Source organism: Vulpes vulpes, chromosome 7, assembly GCF_048418805.1.
Source record: "Vulpes vulpes isolate BD-2025 chromosome 7, VulVul3, whole genome shotgun sequence".
Taxonomy (NCBI): domain Eukaryota; kingdom Metazoa; phylum Chordata; class Mammalia; order Carnivora; family Canidae; genus Vulpes; species Vulpes vulpes.
The window spans coordinates 104,558,613-104,583,633 of NC_132786.1; the positions used below are offsets into that span (position 1 = coordinate 104,558,613).

The following is a 25,021-nucleotide window of genomic DNA, read 5'->3' on the forward strand; positions in this document are numbered from 1 at the left end:
CCTGTCCATATGCCCTATGAAGTTTCTCCTAAATGCAACCTTGAGCTTTAGGCAGAATCACACAGCTAAGTTGTTGACTTGCAAATACCATGTAAAGTAACAAATTCATTGTTGCTCCAAATTGCTAAGTACTGAGGTTAAGGGTTAAGCCTGGTGTAGAAATATGCAGAAGTATATGCTAAAGAATGTTATTTCCTTCTTTTAGAAAAAAACTTCTAAGCTTCCTTAAACCTAAGGTTCTAAAAATTACCAACTTAACATACAATATACACACCGGGAAAATGCCTTTGTTGATTATTCAACGTTACCTACTTAGTTGCAGGAAGCAGATTCATTTCAGCCTATTGTGTATTGTAAAGTTTGGTTGTTTACAAACTTGATTTACCTTCTTCCAAGTTTGAGGTCTTGGTAGAGCTGGGCAATTTTAAAACCTTCAATAATATTTACCTATATTTGCAAGTATTCTAAAGTTTGTAAGTCGATGGATGCAGGTACTGCATCTTAAGCACAGCTTAGCTCATCTTTAACCATCATCAGTTTGACTTACCTGTAAAGATACCTCATTATTAAAGCAAAAAAAGTTATTAAATCAACCTTACTATCTTTGAATTATTTCCGGTAAATATTTCCAAGTAAAGTCACTGCTTGTTGTTATGGTGTTATGGTCTGTCCAACCATGTTTAACCCTTTAAAAAGGCAACCACTGAAACTAACTTAGAATGCATATGAAGGTAATTGACATTTGAGAGAACTAACATGACAGATTCTCAGTGCTTTGTAGTCAACTTAATTGGGACAACTCTAGCTTTTTAAATATTTTTAAAAAACGCCACCAGCAATGTTAAACATACAAGTTAAAGCCAGAAAACTAGAGCAGTATTCAAACGCTGAATGTACAGTATATAAAGAATGGCATTTTATTAGGGACAGCCAATAATGTCCACAATGCGTTTCTTATTTGACTATCAATACTGAAAGAAAAATGGCAATATGCATAGCTTTGTGAAACTGCTTTAAAAATCTAGGGGATGGCAATCTTTTAGACAACTGAATGTGTATAGAACAAGATTCACACATTTTATGTGTAAACATTACACCAAGTATTTGAATACAAAAGTGTTTATTTTATAAACTTTATATTTAAAATAGAATTTTAATCTGTCTACTCACAAAACCTATTTTAAAACATGATACATTTCTCTCTCTAGCTTATTTGATGTTACTCTTTTACAAACAATACTCAATTTGTAATTGTTTTATATTAAGAACCTGTAACTAAATGAAGTTTGTATTTTATCAGAAAACATTTCCCTTTAATCTTAAAGTGCTTTTTTTTTTTTAAATGAAGGCACCAACAAGAACTACTTTCAGATGGTACAGAATTTCTTATTTCTTGAAGATTCTGTGGTTGACCACTTCTTCATTAGTTACCTGCAGCAAGACACCTTCCTGCCAAAGGAAAAAAAAAGTATCTGAAGAAGTTTATCATGTTTGTCCAAAGAACCTAAACAACTTCAGTGGTGGTCTTAGGATCAAAGAAGACTCACTGGTGCATACAGTAGAATATGCCCTGATTATCACATTCCTGAAAAGGCAATAAAGCCAGGCAAATCAAACTCTGATGACATCTAAGAAAAGAATTTCAGCAGCCAACCTACATCTCTCCTATAAGGTAGGGGATTGGGAAAGAATTACCATATTTAAACCCAAATATTTAGTACTGGATACATACAGGATTTATAATGTAGACACTTTATTCATTAAAAGTATAAACTACCATCTGGAACAGTTTCAACCATTTTACCCTACCTTCTCCTGATCCTGATCCTGATAAGGATATAAAACTAGAACAACCATATAACAGAACAAAATGTCTTTATTTTTAATAAAAACCACTAGTTCACTCAAAATGCTTGATCCAAGAAAGTGAATACACAAGGGTGTAATGATGGGTAATTTCATGATTTATTGAACTTGCAGCCTAACTTTTACCTACCATTTTACTACCAACACCACTGAAGGAACCAAGAAAAGCTTTATTAATGATCACTTGGCTTGCGCCTCAGCTGTTGAAATGAAGCACTTTACAGTCTTTGTGGCAGCAGAATATACGTGTCCATGGTTCATAGCAATGCTAAAATTCCAGCAGGGAAAAAAATGATATGTTAAGCACCTGAATCTTCATAGAAGGGGAAGGGGGTGGGAAAGAAGGAAAAAAAGGGGGGAAAAACAACCAAAATAATTTAAGTAAATGACAGATTGGAAAACAGGGTTTATAAGATTATTCTCTTGAGTTTATAAATTGTTAAACTCAAATTTATAGCTATGTTAAACTACATGAGAACCACTATACTGAAAGACCATTGAAGAGTAGTATTAGTTTTATCTTTTGGGGAGGAAAATTAAGAAAGGAAAAGTAAATAAGATCTTACCTAAAGAAGTTTAACTGAAGCTTAGAACTATTTTGCTCTACACCCTCAGCTTTCGTTGTCATCCTTATAAACTACTGTAGTTAAAGCTTTGTAGAAACAGCGCAGTTTTTTAAGACTGGCTGAATTTAGTAGCCGTCAAGAGTTCTCTTGTACTAGACCTGTATCCCTGAAGAGTACCTCGCTGGGGTTATTTCCTTTCCTTGCATTGAAGAAGCAGCATCTAAAAGATCTAAAAAGGTGTTTCTCTTTGCAGAGATATCCCTTAAGTTATCTAGATAATTTAATCCTGATGAATTGCAGACAACACACTTATTATCTGACCAGCATTTATCTTACACAAATATAACAACAGCTTTGCAATGGACCTTAATTATACTACCCACTCCTTAACTTATTTAAAATAAAAAGTCTATAATTACACAATTTCCTTTAGAATTATTTTATTAAATCATAAATGTACAACAGCTTCTTAACTCTACACACGCACTTAAATTTTTTTAAAGGAAAAACGTTATGTCTTATTACACCATGATCCTGGCTAATAGCTTTTCAAAACTTTGAGAAAAATCTTAAAAAAGGTTTCACATGTCACCTGAAACTTACAAATTTAACATTATCAAAGAAGGAATGCTTCTACACTCTTACAAAGACCACTAGAAAGAAACAACAATTAAAAAGCTAAGAAACTGTCTCAAAGGCATTTTTTTTTTTTACAATCCTTCCTCCACAGTAAGGTAATGTTATTAAATAATCCAATCCATTCACAAAATGGCTCTCTGCATCTGCTCTGGTGTCTTCTGCCATATCACTGCATATTTATGCATGACTGAGATAAGAGTTTCCTTAACATTGTTATTTCGATAACCTGAAGCTGTTCTGTTACCTCTGGGCTCTCATCCTCTCCTATTTATACAGTGAAGCCTGTTTCAACAGAAGTAAAGAGTAAAAAAAAAATAGGTTATGAAATTATCCATCTAACCAGATTTTAAGGAAAGATAACATGATCCTAAAAAGCTTTTACTCCTGGCAGCTAGATCTCCCAAGACAATAATAATGTAAAACTCAAAAGCTACTTACCCATGGCAAGTAGGAAGAAGCTCAATATCGGCTTCTCCCTCCATAACCCCCACTTCCTCCACTGCCTCCAGGACCATAGTTTCCTAGAATTATTGAAACAGCAAAAGAAAGCAAACTTACTTCCTTTTTCCATAATAAACCTAATACTACCTATATTTGATTTCTATTTTATAGGCATACACTCCTCAAACCATGCAATTCATAACCTGTTACTTCTAGCTAACCTATTATTTGGGAGATAATCCAGACTCACAAAAAGTTTAATTTTGCCCTTACACACTTGAGAACATTTTACTGTGATTCCTTTAGAGGGTTGTCCACCACAATCAATTGGAGTAAGTAGAGGATTAAAAATACATCAAGCACAAGATGCATTAAAAAAAAAAAAAAAAAAGTTTTGGTTCGACTACCGCAAACTTTCTCAAGACCTGAAATACGTTGAGTAAGAATTCAGGATATTCACACTAAATTAGCTTTCAAAGACAGAACTCCTAGAACTTTATACAACTTGCAATGTGCTCAATTTCCTTTGGCTTTCTCTAATTAAATAATTAGCCAAGGAAAGAGCCCCCCATCTGAAAGGTCTAACCTACTTTCCCAAATCCTAAATATTCTAAAACCACTGAATAACCCACCATTTCCTTTAACACAGAGTTATAATGGAAGTGTTACCCAAACTAGCAATGAGGAGGTCTTCCATTCTTAAATGAGTGATTAAACACAAAAATTGTAGAATAAATTACCTCCACCATATGGTCCCCCCATGTTCCTGCTACCACCAAAGTTTCCACTCTTCATTGGACCATAGTTAGAGGGTTGCTGGTTATAATTTCCAAAATCATTGTAATTTCCACTTCCATAATTTCCTGTGAAAAAATTGGAATAGGTTTTGCATAATGATTTTCAAAATAACGTTGAAGCATTAAACCAGCAATACATGGTAATAAGCATATTTAGGACAAATCTCCCACAGAAACAATCATCAGAATAAATGCAAGACACCTATCTACAACTCTACATTTTAAGACAACTATTGACAACATTGAAACGAAAATCTCATGTGTTAAAAGTCATTAATTTCAATCCAAATTCCCACATAAAGGTTGCAGGTGAATTACCTCCTCCATAGTTGTCATAACCACCTCCGTAGCCCCCACCCTGGTTGCCATATCCAGGTCCTCCACCACCATATCCTCCTCTTCCTCCTCCATAACCAGGGCTACCTCCAAAATTGCCACCTATTATAAAATAAGCCTTTAAGTAATTACTTAATATTTTCAATGGCATTTGAACTGTCTTATCAAACCCATTTCCAGTTTTCCAAAACACATATTCTTATAAGCAAAATATTTGTTCTATGAAATATCTTCCTTAATAGCCTCAAGGGCAGAGTAGTTACCTATCCTTGGTTAAAAAAAAAAAATTAGGGGCAGGGAACACCTGGTTCACAATCAACTGGATGAAACCTTTATGAATTACTGCAATGCCACAGCTCTCCCTTAAGAGTAAAGACATTAAGGATTCTCTTGATATCCTGAAATATTTCTATTTCATGTAAGGATTGAGGGGGCAGACAAAAGGCATAGGTTAGCAGGATAAAAAAGCCTGACACACCCCTACTGGTCCAAAAGATAACTTAGTTTCATAGATTTTTTTTTTCCCCATGAATTCCCAGGTTTCTTAAAGAATGTGCCCACTACACCCTTCTTCTGAGTAGAAATGGGGGGAGGACCAGAAATTAGCAAACTTGCACGAAATTAAAAAACAAAACGGTAGTGTCAAATTATTGAAACAGAAGAACTTGTCTTACTCCTAATACCAAATTAATATTTGGATTTTAAAGCAAAATTGAAATAGTTAAGACATAGGAGTTACTTAGTCATGCTTAAGGAGTATCAAAACCAGCAATTAGATCGATTACTAGGCTCACAGTTTTTAATACAGTATTCTTATTAAGACTTGTGTCAGCAAGTATTAACTTTCCTGTACTCCCAACAGAATATACATCTAAATTCACCACTTATTAAAGAAGAGTGGCTCACAACTTTAGCTGGGCCCGGAAATACAACTGTGCATTTTTAGGAAGGTCTTTAAGTGACTTTTTTTCTTACTAATTACCTTGGGGGACTTATCTTGTTAAGGGACTATTTTAAGATATTCCAATTATCTTAAATGTGTTCCCCTTTAGTGTTGACCATGGTTCATAGCTCCTGGTCTGTTTTCCAGGAACATAGCATATAGAATACATCTGTATATAATCCTTTGCTTGAGGAACAATGGGATAGCATGACAGGACCTTTAAATTCTCTACTAAAACCCTCCCAAATGATTTTGCGACCTGTACTAACACAAGAAGGAAAAACTCTTTCCTTAAGATATACAACTAAGACTCAAATTACAAAGGAATGAATAGCCAAGTAATTGAACCACTATGACCTAAACTCTTTACAAAAGATAAAATGTCAAAATCTTAAAATTAATGTATACACTAAACTAAACATGTAGCACTTAAATCTTGTAAGGCACATAAACTAAAACACAGAAAAACTGACCTCCAGGTCCTCCTCCATACCCATTATAGCCATCTCCAAATCCACGGCCACTTCCATATCCATCTGTTAAAGACATAAAATCATCAAAAAATTATACCCTATTCACCCCAATTTCTTACCCTTTCTCTGCATTCTTTATTAATACCTCCAATTGAAATTAGGAACCACTCTCTTTGCGCTGTAATATTGTTACTACTTTACCCTTAGAAGTGTACATAATTAAATCTCACAAGATAGTTGTCTCCTTTGGGGGCCCGGACTTGGCAAGACTCAATTTTAAGAGATTCTGTTTATGTGCAAAATGACCTTGGATGGAGGCAGGAATAGTTTTTCTTTTGTCATCTGGTTACATTAGTAATTCAATTATATCTTAAACCTAAAGACAAAAACCATTTAACTAACTGATACAGACCTTTTAAAGTCTCTACACAAAGTCTTCACTTCCCATTCAGGAATACCCCCATTTGTTTTTTTTTTTGGGTAGTTACAGTAAGTATCACTTTAAAAAAAAGACCACTCCAATTCATTATCTTGGATTACAATTTATAAGATTCGATTTTTAACCATCTCCTCTTACCTGGCCAATTCAAAATATCCCACACCAAAATAATACAATTTACTTAAGTGTTGAAATAATTCTTTAAAATAAGATTTTCTAATAAATCCAATTCAGCAAAGTTGAGTTTTTAATTGAGCATATAGTCACCATTCTTGCACTTAGAACTTGATCTTACCAGATCCTCCTCTAAAGTTACTTCCTGGTCCTGGTCCAAAATTTCCACCACCACCACGAGAATCTCCAAAACCAAAGTTGCCTGTAGTAAATACCCACGTTAGTAACATGTGTTAATTCGAATAGTTAAACGAATAATTAAGTGAGTGTTAAAAATTACCTCCTCTTCCACTTCTAGAACTTTGGACTTCCTGCATTTCTTGTCTAGACAAAGCCTTTCTTACTTCTGCGTTATGACCATTGATGGTATGATATTTCTGCACTGCAATGAAAAATTTTCACTCCATTATGCCAACGTTCTTTATCAATAGGAAACTTGTACAATTCATCTTTTAATAGTTAACAAATCTAAAACGTACTATTTATGTAAAGAGCCACACCTACTAATTTTAGATACTTACACACAATCTTATCCACAGGATCATGATCATCAAAGGTAACAAAACCAAAGCCTCTTTTCTTTCCAGACTGCCTATCAGTAATTATCTCAATGGTATCAATCTTTCCATATTCCTCGAAATAATCTCTAAGATGGTGTTCCTCAGTATCTTCTTTAATTCCACCAACAAAGAGCTTCTTCACAGTTACATGAGCCCCTGGTTTTCCAGATTCCTGACATGATGGGGAGAAAAAAAATCATTTTAACGAAAGTAACCAAAACATGATTTAAGGCACTCTCTCAGTACCAAAGATGGTACCATCTTTGTGACATCTATACTATGATAAAATATCATGTAAGACAATAACTTATGACAATAACCCAGCTTTTTGATAACTATGTAAATCTAGGGAAAATCAAAGAGTAGAAAACCGACAACTTCAGCAAGATTCAAAACGTTCTTTCTCACCTCTCTTGCAACAGCACGTTTTGGCTCAACCACTCTCCCATCAATTGAATGAGGTCTTGCAGCCATAGCAGCATCAACCTCAGCCATGGATGAAAAGGTCACAAAACCAAATCCTCTTGATCTTTTGCTTGCAGGATCTCTCATAACCTTAAAACCAAGGGGGAAACTTTAGCATCTCATCTCACTACTTGTTATGAGCTACGTATTTAAAAGACTTTACAGGTTTCACAATGAACACATTCAAATGATTTTCACAGTCATTTACTCAATATCTCATTAAGCCCAGTAGCCCAACAAATTAAAGACTAGTATCTGTAAGTACTTTTGTATTTAACGTACCACACAGTCTGTAAGTTTTCCCCATTGTTCGTAGTAGTTCCTCAAACTTTCTTCTGTGGTTTCAAAGCTCAAGCCACCAATGAAGAGTTTACGGAACTGTTCCTTTTCTCTCTGCAAACGAAAACACCATTTCAATTTTTATTTACATTTCCTCTTTGTATGCAGGAAATTAAATTCTTAAATATGAGGTGACCTGCTGGCAGAGTACCTTTTTCCTCTCCAAAGGAACAGTTTCTAAAGTTTTCTGGGGGGGAAAAAAAAAACTTACATCAAATTTAAACCATATGTTAAACTGCATATTAGTTGTGTTACACCAAAAAAATTGCCCCAGTTGATCTACACAAGTTTCAAAAATCATTAACGCTTGATCTAAATTTACTCGACATTATTTTGAATACATTTAACATCCCTTTATCAAACTTTCGGAAGAGAGGAACAAACCTAGTCATTGGTCACTGAAGGTTTAAGTGACTTTTATAAAAAGTTGCATTCAGTCCTATTACTCAAAACAAAGAACTGGCTTTTAAATACGCATTATAAACATACGGCTTAACATTAAAACTGTTGCTTTACTTATAGCGTGTAATTTACCATATCAGGATTCAGTGTCTTAACAGTGACATTTATTTTCCCTTTATTGCTCCCTCTGGTGGTGATTCTATTGTATCTCAATTAAAAAAAAAACCGCTAAGAAAAACCATTCTTTCCCTTCATACCCCACTCTCTCCAAGATGAAAACTTTAACAATCAATGTATATAGCAAAATATCTTTATAAAATCTGCCTTTTTTCTGACCAAGGAACAAATGTTTTTATGACCAACAGCGGGTATTTAGAGCTTTAAAAATTTAACATACCTGGTTTTTGGTAGGCGCTTAGTTTTGGTATTTACAGAACACAGATTATTACACTAAACTATAAAATGCAGTAAAATGTTTGCTATAATCAAAAACCGTAACACTTTAAATGCTCACTGCTAACTACTTAGTAGTTTTGTACAATTTACACTTCATTGAAGAGGAAACTCCCCCCTCAAAAACTCAGGTGTACTGGCCTTAAAGGCCATCTGGCAAACTACACAGCACAAATGTCTCTGATTTTACAAGTGTGTGTGGGGAAACCTGGGCTGAAAAATTTTAAGCCCTATAAACCACCAAGCAAATACGTTGCATCAACAGCCCTAGATTTTCAGCTGTCATTAAAAGAAAAAATGGGTTGCTACACTTTCACATGCCTAGGTTAAAAATTTTAAATATTCAGATACCACAACAAATTATAACGTCTAGAAGCAACTAAGTGAGTGTACAATACAAATCAGGTCAAATATGACTTTCCATACAACAGAAAATAATTATCAGCAAATAGTATTACAGCTAACTCCGTTGTGATTTCTTCCTCTATGCATGAAAATTTCCCCAACAGCTCAAAAAATACAGTGATAAGCATTCAATTAAGACTTCCCTGCACAGTTCCCAAAGTCGTGAAAAATCTTAAAGGCCAAAAACCTATCAAACTCCTAAAACACTCAAAAATAGCCCGTTAAACGATTATCTGACATTGGTACTTAAATAAAGGTAATTTATTTAATTAGCGTAACTTGGTCTTTTACAACCCAAACTACGCATTTTTTAAAAGCTGCACATTTACAATAATTTTTACACATCACTAACAAAAGGCAAAATTCATTACTTACCTCATTTTTTTTCCAAACTTACCCGATTGTCCACTATCGATTACAAAGTTATTTTATAAGTGTGCTTAAGGTCAAAGAAAATACCCAATCAGGCCCCCTTCGCTCGAGACCTTATTCTTATCAATGTAATCATCAACCATCATAGCAAACATAGATGAGAAAAGCAAATGACAAAGTTCAAACACATGGTGGCCCAGTCGTTTCTCGTAACGAAGGACTGAGCCACGTTTTAACCAAACTAAAGGGAAAAAAAATCATTTTTCACTTTCCTCTTTAATTTCTACTTTATCGCCAGTACCTCTAGTCTTTGGTAGTAAAGATTAATTTTCCCAAGAAAAGTACTATTTAAAAACAAATAAATCCTACAATTCAAAAGGAAATCCTTCAGGAAAATAAATTGTGAAACCGACACCCTCCCCCAAACCTCCTTCCCCACGGCCACCCACAATCGGTACTCACTTAATGGCTCCCAATTTTTATTTTTAAAGTTTCCTGTGACTCAACTAGCTTTTTAACCACCACAGACCCAGATAAAACCGTTACTCAGAGGGGGGAAAAAAAAAAAACCAGAGGTTGGAAAACGAAATGTTCTTTGTGGTACGGCTCGACTTAAAACTGGGCCCGACACCATGGGTGGCTTTACCTCCTCTTAAACAGGGCGAACCAGCCCCGGGGAACCGACTCCCCCACCCGCCCGCTCTTCGGTGTGGCTTCTGAACGCAATGGCGCCATTTCATCGAGGGGAAGGGAAAGAGCCTCTAACGAGGTGCGCAGGACTTTTAAAGATCCAAGCTCACAAAACACTCGTAATCCACCTCGAAACGGCATGAAAGTGGCCCGAAAAGAAAGAAAAATAGTTAACCACTTTTATTCTTCGATAAAAGAAGCAGAGTAGCAGAATCCAGAGGTTGAAAAGAAAAACGCTGCGAGGAAGGAATGGAATGAAAATGGCGGCCGCCAAATCCGGTTCCCGGGAGAGGGGAGGGGGGAGGGGAAGCTCCGCAGCCTCCCTCAGGAGGAGCCGAAGCCCGCCGAAAAGCTCAAAACGCGGGGAGGCCGGGCCCCCCAAATCAGCGTGCTTTCAAGAGGGAGTAAGAATTCCCGCCTCCGCGCCCCACTTTTCGCCGAAGAAGGGCTGCGTCCGCCATGTGGAAGTTCCCCATCCCCCACCCCCAGCAAAGGGAAATGGCGCCGGCAGGCTAAGGGTGGGGAAGACACTGTTCAATCAGGCCCCGGCCAGCGAACCCTCTCCGAAAACATCCTGAGGCGAACCGCTTTGGAAGCGGCCCAATTTCACCGCCGCTCTCAGGCGGAGGCGGGCGGCCGACTTCCACCGAGGCGCCAACGGCCTCGCCATGCCCTTTTCAATAACTCATTGATTTCAAACCCGTTACCTCCATCGCGGACTCAGTCGCTTCAGCCCGATTTCCCGCAGCCGAGCGAGATGAGAGAGATCTCCGCGGACGAACACGAACCGGACTCGTCCTGGCGCTGTAGTGAGAACTGCCGCTGCTCGAGAAACAACACCGCTAAGAGCACCTCCACACGGGACCCGGCGCTGCTGCTACTGCCGCTAGTGCCGCTGCCGCCGCTTTTCTAGAACCTTCCCCCCGACTAACGCGTCTTCCCCTACGTCAGGCCGTTGCGTAAACGCCCTAACCGCCGCCAATGGCGGGAACGCTCTACGCCCTCCTTACGCCAGCTACGTACTCCTCCCCCCCCGGCAGCCAGTAGCGGTGCTTGACGTCACTTGCGCAAGTGCCCTCCGTGAATCGCGGAAGGCTCGAGTGCTGCGTATTTTTCTTTCAGGGAATTGGAGCCAGCCCCCGCCTTAGCGCAGGGCAGGTGAGAAACGGTCGCGCAGTTTGAAATTAACGCTGCCGGGAGGAGCCTAACGCACGGCCCTAAAGTCCTGCCCCCCTCAACCCGGGGGGTGGTCCCTACTGTAAAGCCTCCGAGAATCCGCGCCGCTCCCCGCCCCCCGGCCTCCCGCCAGAATAATCTTTGTAGCCTCCCTCCGGGGACTTTCCTCCCCTAACCGCCCCCCCCCCCGCCCCGCGCTGAGGACTGACTCGGCCCCTTCCGGAAACACCCGAAGCGACTTCTAGTCAACACGTCGTACTTCACGCTCCGCCGAGCTGACCCTGGCCAACGTCCCTGGGAGTAGACCCCTTCGGTTCGGGAGAGGTCTCTGGAGAGGGTGGCGCGAGGGGGCCTCTCCTCCTCAGCTCCCGGCTGCCCCCGCCCCAGTTTGCCTTCACTCCCTCACCCCTAGCGTTCGGAGGCACCCGCTTCTGGGGGCGAGGAAGTGGGCGGAGCCCGGTTTTGGCGCCAGGCGCTGCTGCTGCCAAACGGAGACGCCTCCGTCTGGAAGATCGGCCACCGTCCTCGCCTCTGCTTCCCTCTCCCTCCCCTCCGGGGACCACCCGGCGCCACGCCGCGAACGGTAAGTGCCGCGCCGCCGCCGCCGCCGCCTCCTCCCACCTGCCCCCGGGCTCGGGTTCCCGGCGGGCGCGGCGCGCGGCCCCTCCCCCCGCCGGGCGCGCGCGCCCGCCCGCCCCGCCCCTCGCGGCCGCCCGGCGTGGGCGGTGCCACCACCGCCTCCCCTCCCCCCTCCCTCCAGCGGCTGCCCGCCGCGCAGCGCCCCAGCCCCCTCCCCCTCGGATGTGGCTGGAGCTTGAGGCGCGCAGGGCCGGAGACGCCGCAGACCCGGGACCCGGAGCAGCTCGGAGGCGGTGAAGTCGGTGGCTTTCTTTCTCTCTCTGTCCCCTCGGTGGCGGTGCTTAAAACACCACCTGCGCCCCGGGGATTCCCCCGCACCCAGTTGCCTGCTTCCCGCCCCTCCCCGCCCGACCCCGAGTGGGGAGCCGGCGGGAAGCAGCGGGGAGGCGAGCGGAGACCCCGCGGCGGGCCTGGCGCCGGGCCTGCGCCCGGAGTTAGTGGGGGGGAGGGGGGACCGAGACCGTCCTCGGAGGGCAGAGAGCCGCGGCGACAGCCTCCGTATTTCTAGACAAAGCGCATTTCCCTTTCCCCTCCCCCATCGGCGATCAAGCTGAGGGGCCCTCCCCGCCGCGGCCGCGGGTCGGCGGGCGACTCGGGCCTCCTGCGAGGGCGGCGCGTTCCCCGCATCAGCGCGGCCCGCTGTCCCGGGGCTGCGGCGGCCGCTCCGTTACGTGGCTGCGGCCGGGTGGGGGAGACCGCGGGCCCGGTGGTGCAGTGCCCTTGAGCCCCCGGGCCGCGGCCTTTGTTTCTCCCCGCGGATGGGCTGACCACGAGGCCCGCGCTCCCGGGTGGGGGGGCGGGGGCCGGGCGTTCAGGCCTTGCTAAGCAGGGTGGGGCTTACGGGGCGCGGATAGGAGAGGTGGTTTGTTTTTTAAAAGTGGCACGAAATGGGATTAAAGCATCTCGAAATGTTTGTTTTTTTTTCCCCCCTTTCTCAGTTTTTAAACTAGTGATTAGAAAGGGAGAGGGTTTTTAAGAAACCAAGTTGGGGTTATATAGGCGCCTCTTTGGATTGTTAAAAGGTCTAGAGGGAAAATTCACGAAAATTTGTCGTTGTGATTGGGTGATCATGTCGAATTTGAACCAAATTATTTGGCCTTTTTTTTTTTTTTTTTAAGATGCTGGCTATGACTTAAGTGGGATTTAGATTGGAAACAATGTTTTTGCTATTTTTCCTTTTGTAAAACTGTCTCAGAAACCATTGTACCCAATAAGGTTTTCTAGACCTACTTGGTGAGAACACTGATGTATCAGCAAGCATAGATTACTAATAATGCAGGAACTCAAATTTGCATCTCTGGATTTTGAGTACAAGTTTTACGATATATGATACATAGGTGGGGGTTGGAATCCAAACAAAACTTGTGTTTAGCTACCTTTTTTCTGTCGTGCAAACTTCTTTTTAACTGTCATGCATTTTTCTAGTAATAGCTCTTCAAGTCTGCAATAAAAAATGGCCTCCAATAAAACTACATTGGTAAGTTAATTAAAACCTAAAATATGTAAGGATCTAACTCCAATTTTTTTCTAAAATTATAACTTTGCATCTCTGTGGTTGAGATATTTACATCCACATGTATTTCCCAGTCCCCTTCCCCCCACCCCCTCCCCACCCCAGTGTTGTAATAAGGAGAGTTAGAGGCAAAAATGAAACCATTACTTAGAGATACTGCCTTGGCTTAATAGTGTCTTAATCCTTTTAAAGAAACCAAATCTTGAGAGGATAGCGCCATGAATTTTAGAGTGTTTTTGTCTTGAAATAAAAATAAACTTTTGCAACATGGAAGAACGATTAGAAGCATAGGCATACAATGCTGTAGAGCCTTTGCTCATTGGCATAACGGTCCCTAAATCACCCTATACTGAATTCTAGAGAAAAGTATTTTCAGTATTGCTAAGTTTAAAGAACAGGTGTCTTAAACACCTAGATTAGGACAAAGGTCATTCAATCTTTGGAATTACTTTGCTCATGTCCTATTTCAAACTTGGTTATTCTAAAATACATAAATGCCTTAAATTCAAATTGTTTCAATTTTATAAAATACAAAGTAAACAAAATCAGATATATGTCCAGGAAGAAGAGAGGACTAGATCTGGATGGATATTTTGAGCAATTTTTTCTCTCCACTTTCTTAAACCACAAGTTTGCATTTTTGCACTTAATTAAAAGTTCCATGAATGTGGAAAGACCTTTGTATGTTCAGCCATCAAGTTCAGACTTTTTTAAAACACTGTGAAAGAGTCACATAAAAATCACGAAATTCCAAAGTTAATGGTTCTCACAGTGATTTTAACACATTTCATTAATAATTGCAATCCTGTTAAAGGTGAGTCTTACTATCTACATAGAGCAAAACCTTTGATTTGGGTTTGTATATTCTCCCCTTGAGTTTCACACAAAAAACACTGGTTTTTAATTTTTGCTATCATTAGGTTTAGGTTGCACATGTAACTCAAATATCTTGGGAAACATTGAAATAAGAAATACAGAGTCTGTGGCACAAACGATTCCCATCAAAGCATCAGTGGAAAACACAAAGCATTTTCTGTGCCCCCTCAGGATTGAACTGTCCTTCAAATTCCATAAGTGGTAAACCAGAGTGTAGATAGATAATTGAATTGGCTGTATGGTTACCTGTGTCCTTCAGGTATTGGAGGGAGAAGGAATTAGCTGTCCCTGAGGCTTTGAGGATTGAGGATGAATAGAGATACAGAAAGCAAACATAGATGCTGCTTTTGCTTTGGCAAACAGTTCTGATAGTCCTCAGTGTCTGTTATATTCTTTGTTAAAGATTATAATTTGACAATTTTCAAAGTTTTTCTTAATCTAACTTTTCATTTTGAGAGATGAGATGTGTTAATTTAGATGGGAAAGTAGGTGAGTTTTCTTTTGAAAAGAAAAGGGTGAGTAGTTGTAACTTAGCTTATGAGTGTGATAGCAAATCTTTCGTTTTTTGTGCCGAGGGTTTTTTTTTTTTTTTTTTTTTTTTTATCTTATTGGTGTTTGTTTTCACTTTCTGTGTTTTTGTTACCGTCTTTATTAATCTCTTACCTTCATGAGCAGAGCTAGTTTATCGTTTAGGATCAGTATCTAATAGGTTTTCATGTGCCACAGTTTTTCTTTTCTCTTGGTACCATTCCTTGTACTGTATAGAAGCAAAAGCTCTGACTGGTTGCAATATCCAAGTGTCTTGACTAATAAAAATTACAAGAAAAAAAGAAAATTGTAAGGCCTGACTTGGAGATGATATCCAACAAAATCAGATGTTTGCTTGGTTACATTAAATTCTAGATAATTTTAATTTTTTATAAGTATACACTTCGAAATACATAATATCCTTCTGCAGTCTTGAGGTATTGCTATTGTTGCTTTTCTGCTTGTATGCTGTATTGAGAGGTGATTTTAATGACTAGGTAATTAAGTTTTTTTAATAGCACTCCTGAAATTATTTTAAAATTAAAATAACATTTGAGATTTTCCACTTTTAGTCTCTTCTAATTAACAATTTCAGTTTTTTGTTTTATCTGCTTTCAGTTTTCATGACTTAGTGGAAAGTCATGGTTTTAGCTTGGTCTTTTGGCTTTTCTTACAGTGTTACACAAAAAGAAAAAATAACCAAAAAACTGGTTTAAACTGAATTTACAAACTTTAGACTCTTGACAAAGAAGGATATTCACATTAGAGAATTAAAATGATCCCATATTTTGGCCTCTTCAAGAGACAGTATAACTTTGTTCCATGTGATCTATACAGAAATTATGGAACAATAGTAGTGTCCATTTTAACCTATTCATGGTCTCCTTAGTTGACTCTGCAGTTGGTCTCAGGATTCTGAACTGTGTTTTCATTCTGCACTTAACCTCTTTCTGTATAATCGAGACTTTTAACATTGGTGTTTATACTGAGAAAGGGGGTTATTAATGTTTGGGGCTGTAGTTTTAATGGAACTGTGGTTCACTAAATAAGCCCTATCATTAATAATTACTCTCATTGTATCATTCTCTAATACCTTCTACTTGTTTGTTGTTGTGTTGTAATTAAAATGAGTGCAAACTCAAGTACATGTGGTTTTGTACACTAGATAAGACATTAATTTAGAAAAAATAACAGTATTTTTTAGATCTTGTTTTTTATTGTATTATTTCAGCGAAGGGGGTGGGCGATAGGTGTGAACTAAAATGGAATTAAATATTCCTTTTTATTATCTGTTGACTTTTATCTTTTCAGAATGTGTCTGCCCTGGGATATAGAAGTAAAAATTATAGATGTCAAACGTAACAATAAAGTAAATGATTTAGCCTTAAAAATTTACTTAAAAGCTTAAAAAGAAAATGTTTCTTAAGTCTCTCTTTTGTTTTATTTTAGCAAAAAATGGGAAAGAAACAGAATGGAAAGAGTAAAAAAGTAGAAGAGGCAGAGCCTGAAGAATTTGTGGTGGAAAAAGTACTGGACCGCCGTGTAGTGAATGGGAAGGTGGAGTATTTCCTGAAGTGGAAGGGATTTACAGAGTAAGAAACCTGGTGCTCTTACTATGTTTAACTACACGCACTGACATTTAAAATTTGCTTTTAGTCAGGTTTTAAAAATCAGTTTCTTTATAGATTGGTTTACATATAAAGACATCTTTGATCCAGGGTAATTTGAAATCTGTTTAAAAAACAGGCACATATTTAGCCTGTAATTGTAACCAAGTAGATTTGAAATTAGTTGATTGCCTTGGAGTTAAATTTATAGGAGTGCAGTTTACTATGTAATGCATTTTATGTATTAATTAGAATATTGTATTGATCTTATTTTTTTTACATACAGAGGGCAATAAAAATATTGAAGCTACAGATATATATATGTAAAGTAGACTGATGGGTGTCAGAAAAAAGTGCTTGTCATTCAGGACTTAACACTATGTACTTAAGGTTTACTGTGTCCTAATCTCTTTAGGAAGTGATGGGGGCATTTTTAAGCTCCTTAGTTCTTTTTGTGTTCCTTGTTACTAATTGCTCTCCTACTTTTTATGTTAGTAGTATTGTGAATAACTCATGCAGAAATTCCATTCTTAGACTTAACTTTTATAAATTGCTAAATCTACTTGGATTCTTCTGCTTTATACCATAAAACAGCAAGGCTCTGTGGTCTGTGACATACTGAAAATGCATAGCTAGAGACAGACAAATAGTTTTCTGAGCATGGTGAAGATGGGGGAGCCTACTAGTCAAATAATCAGTCTTCGATTATCTGTTATCTACTACTTGCTGCCTCCATAGCATTTTGGGAATTACAAGTTGAGTGGAAGATTAAAGATTTATTTTATACTTCCAGTGTCCTTAGTTGAGCTTGAAAGTATGTAAGTTCATAGTTTGCCACTAGAAAAATTTCCTGCAGATAGCAGAACAAAGTAAGTCTGAACTATTTTAAAATTATATTTAACCAGTATTCCAAAGAATTGATTACCTTCATATGATAGGTTTTTTGTTGTTTGTTTTGGAATCTCATGAGACATTAAATGCTGTTTGTCTTTGTCCATTTAGTTATGATAGAACCTGCTATGTGCATTACAATGTGTTAGGTAATACACAAGTCTATAATGAGAGTAACGCTATAAAATGGAGGCTCTACTTCAACTCTTAGGTTCTCCTGTATCCTCTGATTTCAGGTTTGCCAGTTTTAGTGTCTCCACATTATCAAAACACCCGAGTTGTAACCAGAAGTTAACAGTATCTTTCTTTTTCAACATCTCTAAAATGATTAATTTCATTCTTTCTTGTTCTGTGAAGACTTTGATCAGAGCACAACACAAAGGTAGCAAGCCCAGGGGGTACCTGGATGGCTCAGTCAATAAAGCATGCTATTCTTGATCTTGGGGTCGCAAGTTTGAGCTCCACATTGGGCATAGAGTTGTTGTTGTTGTTTTTTTTAAATGCTTTTTCTCACTAGTGTAGGCTTACCTAACTTTCATATTTAGGAATTGATACCCGTTTACTTTCTGGTCCTTCTGAAAAACACATGAAAATGGTCATCTCAGCATTATATCAGGGGTTGCCAAACTTTTCCTTTAAATAATCCTGTAGTTAATACTTTAGGCTTTGTGGGCTGAAGATCTCACAATTACTCAACTCTGCACCATGGTACAAAAGCAGCAGTACACACTATGTTAAATGAGCATGGCTGTGTTCTTTTTTTTTTTTTTAGCATGGCTGTGTTCTAATGGTATTTTGTTTATGGGACCTGAAATTCAAATTTCCTTTAATCATTTTGAGATTTTTTTCCCCAACCAATTAAAAATGTAAAGAACATTCTTAGTTTATCCAACATACAAAAGCTGGATTTGACTTTCCAGTTGCCAGCCTCTGCTTTTTATCACTGCCCAATTTCAGCACCAGCAGAAATTGAAAATAACTGTCTCACATGAGAATTTTTGTGTTTTCAGACAGGGTGTTGGAGGTCCCAACTGGAGGCGTAGTCCACCTGATCTGATAAAGTAATTTAGGGTGGGAATAGGGGATCCTCACTTTTAAAAAGCCTTTGCAGAGAAATTCTGAAGTGGGTTGTCTGTGTAACTTGGAAAAATATTGGCTGCAATTATTTTGCTAGAGTCAGGTAAGTAATACAGTAGACTGCGGACTTATTGGAGTCTTATACAGGAAGTATAGGCAGATTCTCTCAAAAGAATATGGGGCTAGGGAGGAAATGGTAAGCATCTCCATTATGGCACTTATTTCAGATATATTTTAAATGAATGTAGATGATGGCAATGAATCATATTTAATTGAATTTTTTTTTTTTAAACCGAACCCAGTGCTGACAATACTTGGGAACCTGAAGAAAATTTAGATTGTCCAGAGTTAATTGAAGCATTTCTTAATTCTCAAAAAGCTGGTAAAGAAAAAGATGGTACAAAAAGAAAATCTTTATCTGACAGCGAATCTGATGATAGCAAATCAAAGAAGAAAAGAGATGCTGTAAGTATAAAATACTGCCCAGCAGACTGACTTTATAAAAGGTTGATGGCTTGACTATTAAAATACGTTTAAAATACTTCTAAAAATTCAGATAGTCTTAAAATCATTTAAAAGTTTTTTAAAAAATGTTTAATATTTAGGACAAAAAGGATAGGCATGATCTAGCATACATCATAGAAATGTTCAGTAAGCGCTTAAACCACTTAAATTGTTGTGCTAGTGTTATTTTGAGTAGATTCATGGATTTAATCCTGATAAGACCCATTTCCTGTGATCCTGGATTGGCCTTCTTAAACACAATGAACACAAAGATCATTACAATCCCTTACAATACAGTAAAAACAATCCACATAGCACATCCTGATTATGCACTGCTAGTGGCATTGACCAACAGAACATACTCTCACATGTGCTCTTTGTTTTTTGTCAGAGTATTGCCAAACAACATTTTTATTTTGAAATATATAATCTTTGGTAATAGAAATTTTTTCATGTTTTTGTGGTGTGAGTTGAGATAGCTGGTTCATTCACTACAGGAGTATTTTGATCCAGTCTTTGCTTCATGAATGTCTCCGTGGCTTTGGGCAAAACACATAACTCCTTGCTTATACCCTCAACTCCAAAACAGATTGTATTTACCGTGTTTGCTGGCGATTTGGGAAAGGGTCTTGATTCTGAATTGAGAACTAAACCTAAAATACAGATTCATTGATAAGGTCTTTGGATTTAAAATTTGATCATTTGAAGTAGATGTCAAGTAGTTTATAGATAATCTGTTAAATCTTCATGGCAGGTCTGCTAAGATTATAGGTATTATCCCCATTTTCCAGATGAGAAGCAGAGAGGTTGACTACAAATTTGGTTCTGGATGCTTTAGCAGCCAAAGCGAAAAGGTAACAATGTTAAGAATCCATATGCATAAATTGAAAGTCAGCCATATATTCAACAGAAGTGCTATTTAATAACAGTAGTTACCCTACATTGAACCCTTACAATGTGCCCAGCAGTGTGCATTTTATGTACTATAAAGTGTCTTTGAGACCAATAGTAGTAGTATTCCTGTTTTATAGGTAATGAACCTGAAACCATAGAGAGATTAACTTAACTTGCCCAAAGCCACACAGTAAAGGTTAGAGTCCTCATTCTAACCCAGGTAATCTGACTCCAGAACCTGGGATATTGACATAAAAAGTCTAGTAGGGAGAAGAGATTTATTAATCTAAGCAGTTCCCAAACTTTTTTGGTCTCAGAACCCCTTCAAAACTCTGGAGTGTTACTGAGAATCCCAGAGAACTTTTATTTATATGTGTATGACCATCAATACTAATTACTAGAAATTAAATTTCTAAAATATCTGTGTAGTTGGTAAAGAATGACAAATTGCATTGAATGTTCATAACTTTTCATGAAAAATAAGAGTGGCATTTTGCATCTTTGCAAATCTTTTCAGTGTCTAGCTTAAGAGTTCTACTTCTGCATTTGATTTGCTGTCTTACATTGTTTGGTGAAGGCAAATGAAGATAATCTAAAGCCAAAGATAAATGAAAGGAGGGGACCTTGCAGATGAACAGACACCCATCAAAGGTCTCAGGGACCCCCCCCTTGGGTCCTCAGACATCAAAATTTAGAACCACTGGTTTATGCTAAGTATTTTTTAAGGTTTTTTATAATACACATTGATTACAATACTGATTAATCTGAGTTTTGAAGTTTTTATTTATTGCTATTGTATTTTGTGTGTGCTTTTAAAAACGTGGGTAATTTAAACTAATTCCTAAAAGTGATTTGAAATACTAACTTTAAAGAATTTATCATTATTGATGAGTTAGCAGAAATAAAGGGATTAATTCTTTGTGTGCCTACCCAGTTCTGTCTTTTGATATTTTAGGATAAAGAAAGGTATTTTTCTTGCCTTGAGATTCACAATATTTGTAGATATCTGGATTTGTTTTTTCTTGCAAGGTTAATGGAAATTACAGTGTGTTTTAGTTCTAAATAAGGGTTCTTTCTCCTGTCCTTTCTTTTTCACTTTCATTTGAAAGCTATATTTCATGAAAACAAATTGAAAGTTGTTATTATTCGTTTGTAATATGGAAAATGCGTGAAACACCTATGTAAATAGTCACTTAATGTCTTTTAATCAGGCTGATAAACCAAGAGGCTTTGCCAGAGGTCTTGATCCTGAACGAATAATTGGTGCCACAGACAGCAGTGGAGAATTAATGTTTCTCATGAAATGGTAAGTGTACAGATGATTGCTGTCCTTTTTTAAAAGTAAGAATAGATTTTCTTTTTACACTTGTAAAGACTTTTCTAGAAAAGGTTTCATAGTTTTCATCATTAGAGAATATCAGCTGAAAAGACAATTCTAGTTTTTTGCTGTTTCCGTTTTTAAACCAAAGATTGGCCTGTTCTGAATAATGTAGTTTTATTGGAACACAGCCACAAGGATCACATAACCCTTCTTGAAGCACCTTTTGATTAAATTATGATAATTTTTTTATTTTTTAAGTGAAACATTCTCAGTTGACCAAAAACAGTTGAGACTTTTGACTAAACATTTTTTTTTCCTCACAACAGGAAAGATTCAGATGAGGCAGACTTGGTGCTGGCAAAAGAGGCAAATATGAAGTGTCCTCAGATCGTAATTGCATTTTATGAAGAGAGACTAACTTGGCATTCTTGTCCAGAAGATGAAGCTCAATAATTGTTTGCGTTGCTTTTTATATATATTTATATATATATATAAAATCTGGGTCTTTGTTTTTTGGTTTATTAGTGTGAAGAAATAACATTCTAATGAAAATCAAGTTTGATATGTTTGTTTTGAAGTAGTATTGGGGGAGTTGTTGGGGTTTTTTGCATCTATAGCACTGGTTACTTTGAACAAATAAAAGCTTTCTGTAGTTGTTTCCTTTATCAGAAAAGAATATTTGAGACCATGGCATATTATCCCCCTGCATCAGAGAACACCTTTTCTAAATGTTGGGGGAAATCTTCATAGTTGTTACTCAGTCAGAATTTGTGTTTAACTCCTATATGCCTAAGGACCATTCTGGGTTTTTTGTTTATTTAGGGCTTTTTGTGTGTATACTTAAAAGTACATACATAAGTGGTTTTCTTTTCTTTTTGTTATTTTTGAAACATTCACCAAAACAAAAACAGCATTTTATAACCATGGATAAGGCCATGTTTCTGGGATGCTATCATTTTCAGCAGCTTAAGAAATAAATCACTTAAAGTTACATTGAAATTTTTCCTGAAGCCTTAACCTTTCAAATTTTGTAATTAATTGGACAATTTAAATATAATGTAGAGAGTTTAAATTGGACAATTTAAAAGCAGCCATATCAGAATCCATATCCCTAGTTACAGTCACATAAATGCAAGTTTATTTGCAAGATCCTTGAAAGGAAAATTTTAATCACCACCAACAACCTCCCCACCCAGAGGGCAAAACTAGACAAGTTTTGGTGTACTTTAGGTAAGCAAAACTTAGTTAAATGATATTTAAAGGTTCCTTCTAGTGAACCATTCCTTTTCAAGAAGTTGAAAACCCTTGTGCTGTATTGACTAAAAGGTCATGATTCATGGAGCGTCTAAGACTTCGTTCATGGGAACCTGATCATAACCAGGTGGTTAGAAATGTTTTGCAATTTAGCACCTGCTGGAATAAATGGGTGGACAGACTTCTATAATCCAAATTTTTGACCTGCATGTTTTTTCTTCACCCCAACTCATTCCTAACATGTAGGCTCAATCTTCTCAGTATTTGAACTACTGGTTCAGCAGAAACCAGGAAAAACGATAACTTTGTAGTCAGAATGTTATCCAACTGTATATTGTTTACTTTATTGTAAATACTGGTAAACAGTGGTCAATAAATAGTTTTATATTCCTTTATGTGATTAGACTTTTCTTTAAAATCTGACTGTCTTTCTAGTCGGAGTAGAACCACCTTTGAATCATCTTCATGTTTATAAATAACACTAAAGCATTAGAATCCATATCTTAGATCTTTTGAGCTGAGCAGTTTCAAACTTATTAGAATATGTATTTCCACAAAAATGAGAATTAATTTCTTTGATGCCTGAGAGGAATCTGCTTCAATAAACTGAAATTTTAATACTTAGAATCTAGTTTGTTGAAACTGCCATCTGAAAAAAGTTACTCTGATAGGACTGATCGGCTGTGATGGACACATTTCTACTAATTTTCCAAAATCCTTACAGAGAAATCATTTTGCAATATAAATATTTAATCATGTTGTATACCTGAAACTGATAGGTAATATACCAATTTATACCTCAATTTAGAAAACTAAAAAAAGGAAATCTTACCTATACTAAGCTGTTTATTATTTACACTCATGTACTGAGTATTGCTCTCAGCAGTGGGTTCATAGATGGTACTGAACTCCCTGTTTGTACCCGAAATTGATGGCCCCTATATTAAACTTTAGTAAGGGCATTTCTGGAAACAATATTGTTCTCCTATTACTTGTATTGTCCTTTATTATGTTGTATGTTTCTTATTGTAAAAAATTGCATCAAGCTTAATGGCTTTAAACAACACATTTATTATCGGTTCTGGAGGTCAGAACTCTAATTTGTCTCACTGACCTGAAAAGGTATCCGCAGGACTGGTTCTTTCTCAAGGTTCTAGTGGCAAAATCTGTTTCCTTATCTTTTCAGTTGCACAGCTGGCTGCTGTTATGATGATTCCCCAATTTAACCAACTGCTGTAGGTAGGTTATTTGTAGTTTTCTTGCTGTTGTTAATGTAGTGAACCTTCTTACATAAAATGTATAGTGGCCCTTAAATGGATAATTTCAATATATTACTGAAGTTAAGCTTGCAGTGATTATTCTCCCCATTAGTCACCATTATCATATATACTCACGTGTACTATAATAATACTGATCTTACTTTTTTTTCTTAGCCAGTCTGATAGTTTCATGTTTTAGTTTGTCAGGTCTGTGATCTTTCTGAACTTTCTTTTCATGCTTAATGACTGTTTGTTTCCTCATCTATAAATCGCCAACTTCACAAAAATTTTTAATTGGTAGGAGTTCTTGTAGTAAGAATATTAACACTTAATTTTGTGTTGCAAATATTTTTTCCCATTGTCTATATTTTGACATAAATGGTATCTTTTGTACCTTTTTAAAATTTTTATATGGTCAAGTCTTGTCAGTTTTTGCATCTTCTGGATTTCCTATCTTGTTTAAATATATTTCTCCCATCCTGAAGTTGAAATTGTATGGATAGTCTTTTAAATTTTCCTCATTTTCATTGTCATTTTTATAGTAAAGTCTTTAACAGATTTTGTTAGATATTATTATGAAAATTTCTGATTTTTTTTTAACCCCAAGATGGACATCAATACCCCTGAAGAAGTGAAATGTGTAGGTAACAAAGTTTGCCTGATCCTATGGATCAAAGAAAACCATATGCACCATATGCCCCTACAAAAATGTTGGTCAGCATTTAAAACTAAAGTTTTTCAGGGCACCTGGGTGGCTCAGCCAGTTACACAACTGCTTTTGGCTCAGGTTATGATCCCAGGGTTCTGAGATAGAGTCTCATGTCGGGTTCCCTGCTCAGTAAGGAGTCTGCTTCTCCCTCTCTGGCCTGCAGGTCTCCCTGCTTGTGCTGTCTAAAAACCTTTAAATAAATAAAACAATTTTTTTTTTTTTTTTCTCCTAAAGGGCCTGGAATCTTTGAGATACCTGGATAAGTTTTAGTGTGGCAAGACCCCTGAGTTTAATACCATTGAGAACAGAAGGGGACACTGACCTGAATTTATTACCATTACCAATAAGCAACTTTTATTTTATTATTTTTTAAGATATTATTTATTCATAGAGACACAGGCAGAGGGAGAGAA

At 37.7% G+C, this 25,021-nt stretch overlaps 2 protein-coding genes across 24 annotated transcripts; one reads left to right on the forward strand and one right to left on the reverse strand.

The window, feature by feature from the left end:
- Window positions 1-894: 894 nt before the first annotated feature.
- Window positions 895-11,584, reverse strand: HNRNPA2B1 (heterogeneous nuclear ribonucleoprotein A2/B1). Of its 18 annotated transcripts, XR_003234150.2 has the most exons (14): window positions 11,068-11,521; window positions 8,190-8,225; window positions 7,982-8,092; window positions 7,643-7,789; window positions 7,196-7,406; window positions 6,955-7,056; window positions 6,796-6,876; window positions 6,062-6,124; window positions 4,628-4,747; window positions 4,253-4,375; window positions 3,510-3,592; window positions 2,433-2,661; window positions 1,997-2,134; window positions 895-1,449 (listed from the first exon to the last, which is right to left on the reverse strand). XR_003234150.2 is itself a non-coding variant. In XM_072764580.1 (12 exons), exons 1-11 carry the CDS (start codon window positions 11,071-11,073, stop codon window positions 3,531-3,533), a joined length of 1,062 nt encoding a protein of 353 aa, XP_072620681.1. In that variant the 5' UTR covers window positions 11,074-11,521; the 3' UTR covers window positions 1,104-1,449; window positions 3,510-3,530. The 18 variants fall into 18 exon arrangements, 10 of the variants coding, with proteins under 10 accessions (XP_072620685.1, XP_072620681.1, XP_072620687.1 ...); XR_012002723.1 differs by lacking the exon at window positions 8,190-8,225; XR_003234151.2 differs by lacking the exon at window positions 2,433-2,661.
- Window positions 11,585-11,666: 82 nt separating this feature from the next.
- On the forward strand, window positions 11,667-23,035 carry CBX3 (chromobox 3). Of its 6 annotated transcripts, none has more exons than XM_025993104.2 (7): window positions 11,738-12,119; window positions 13,601-13,652; window positions 16,542-16,684; window positions 18,970-19,132; window positions 19,963-20,025; window positions 21,277-21,371; window positions 21,713-23,035. In XM_025993104.2, exons 2-7 carry the CDS (start codon window positions 13,629-13,631, stop codon window positions 21,837-21,839), a joined length of 615 nt encoding a protein of 204 aa, XP_025848889.2. In that variant the 5' UTR covers window positions 11,738-12,119; window positions 13,601-13,628; the 3' UTR covers window positions 21,840-23,035. The 6 variants fall into 6 exon arrangements, with proteins under 6 accessions (XP_025848894.2, XP_025848892.2, XP_025848889.2 ...); XM_025993105.2 differs by lacking the exon at window positions 11,738-12,119 and adding an exon at window positions 12,249-12,413; XM_025993107.2 differs by lacking the exon at window positions 19,963-20,025 and having other exon boundaries at window positions 11,726-12,119.
- Window positions 23,036-25,021: the final 1,986 nt, after the last annotated feature.

What these genes read in the sequence shown, in the direction of transcription:
- HNRNPA2B1 (XM_072764580.1), bottom strand. An exon ending in TTCCTTTGGAGAGGAAAAAG is followed by an intron (nt 8,093 to 8,189) that starts GTACTCTGCCAG and finishes TTTCGTTTGCAG; the next exon opens with AGAGAAAAGGAACAGTTCCG. An exon ending in TAACTTTAGAGGAGGATCTG is followed by an intron (nt 6,125 to 6,795) that starts GTAAGATCAAGT and finishes TGTCTTTAACAG; the next exon opens with ATGGATATGGAAGTGGCCGT.
- CBX3 (XM_025993104.2), top strand. Translation starts at nt 13,629, where the DNA reads ATGGCCTCCAATAAAACTACATTG. An exon ending in CCTCCAATAAAACTACATTG is followed by an intron (nt 13,653 to 16,541) that starts GTAAGTTAATTA and finishes GTTTTATTTTAG; the next exon opens with CAAAAAATGGGAAAGAAACA. An exon ending in TTAGCAGCCAAAGCGAAAAG is followed by an intron (nt 20,026 to 21,276) that starts GTAACAATGTTA and finishes TCTTTTAATCAG; the next exon opens with GCTGATAAACCAAGAGGCTT.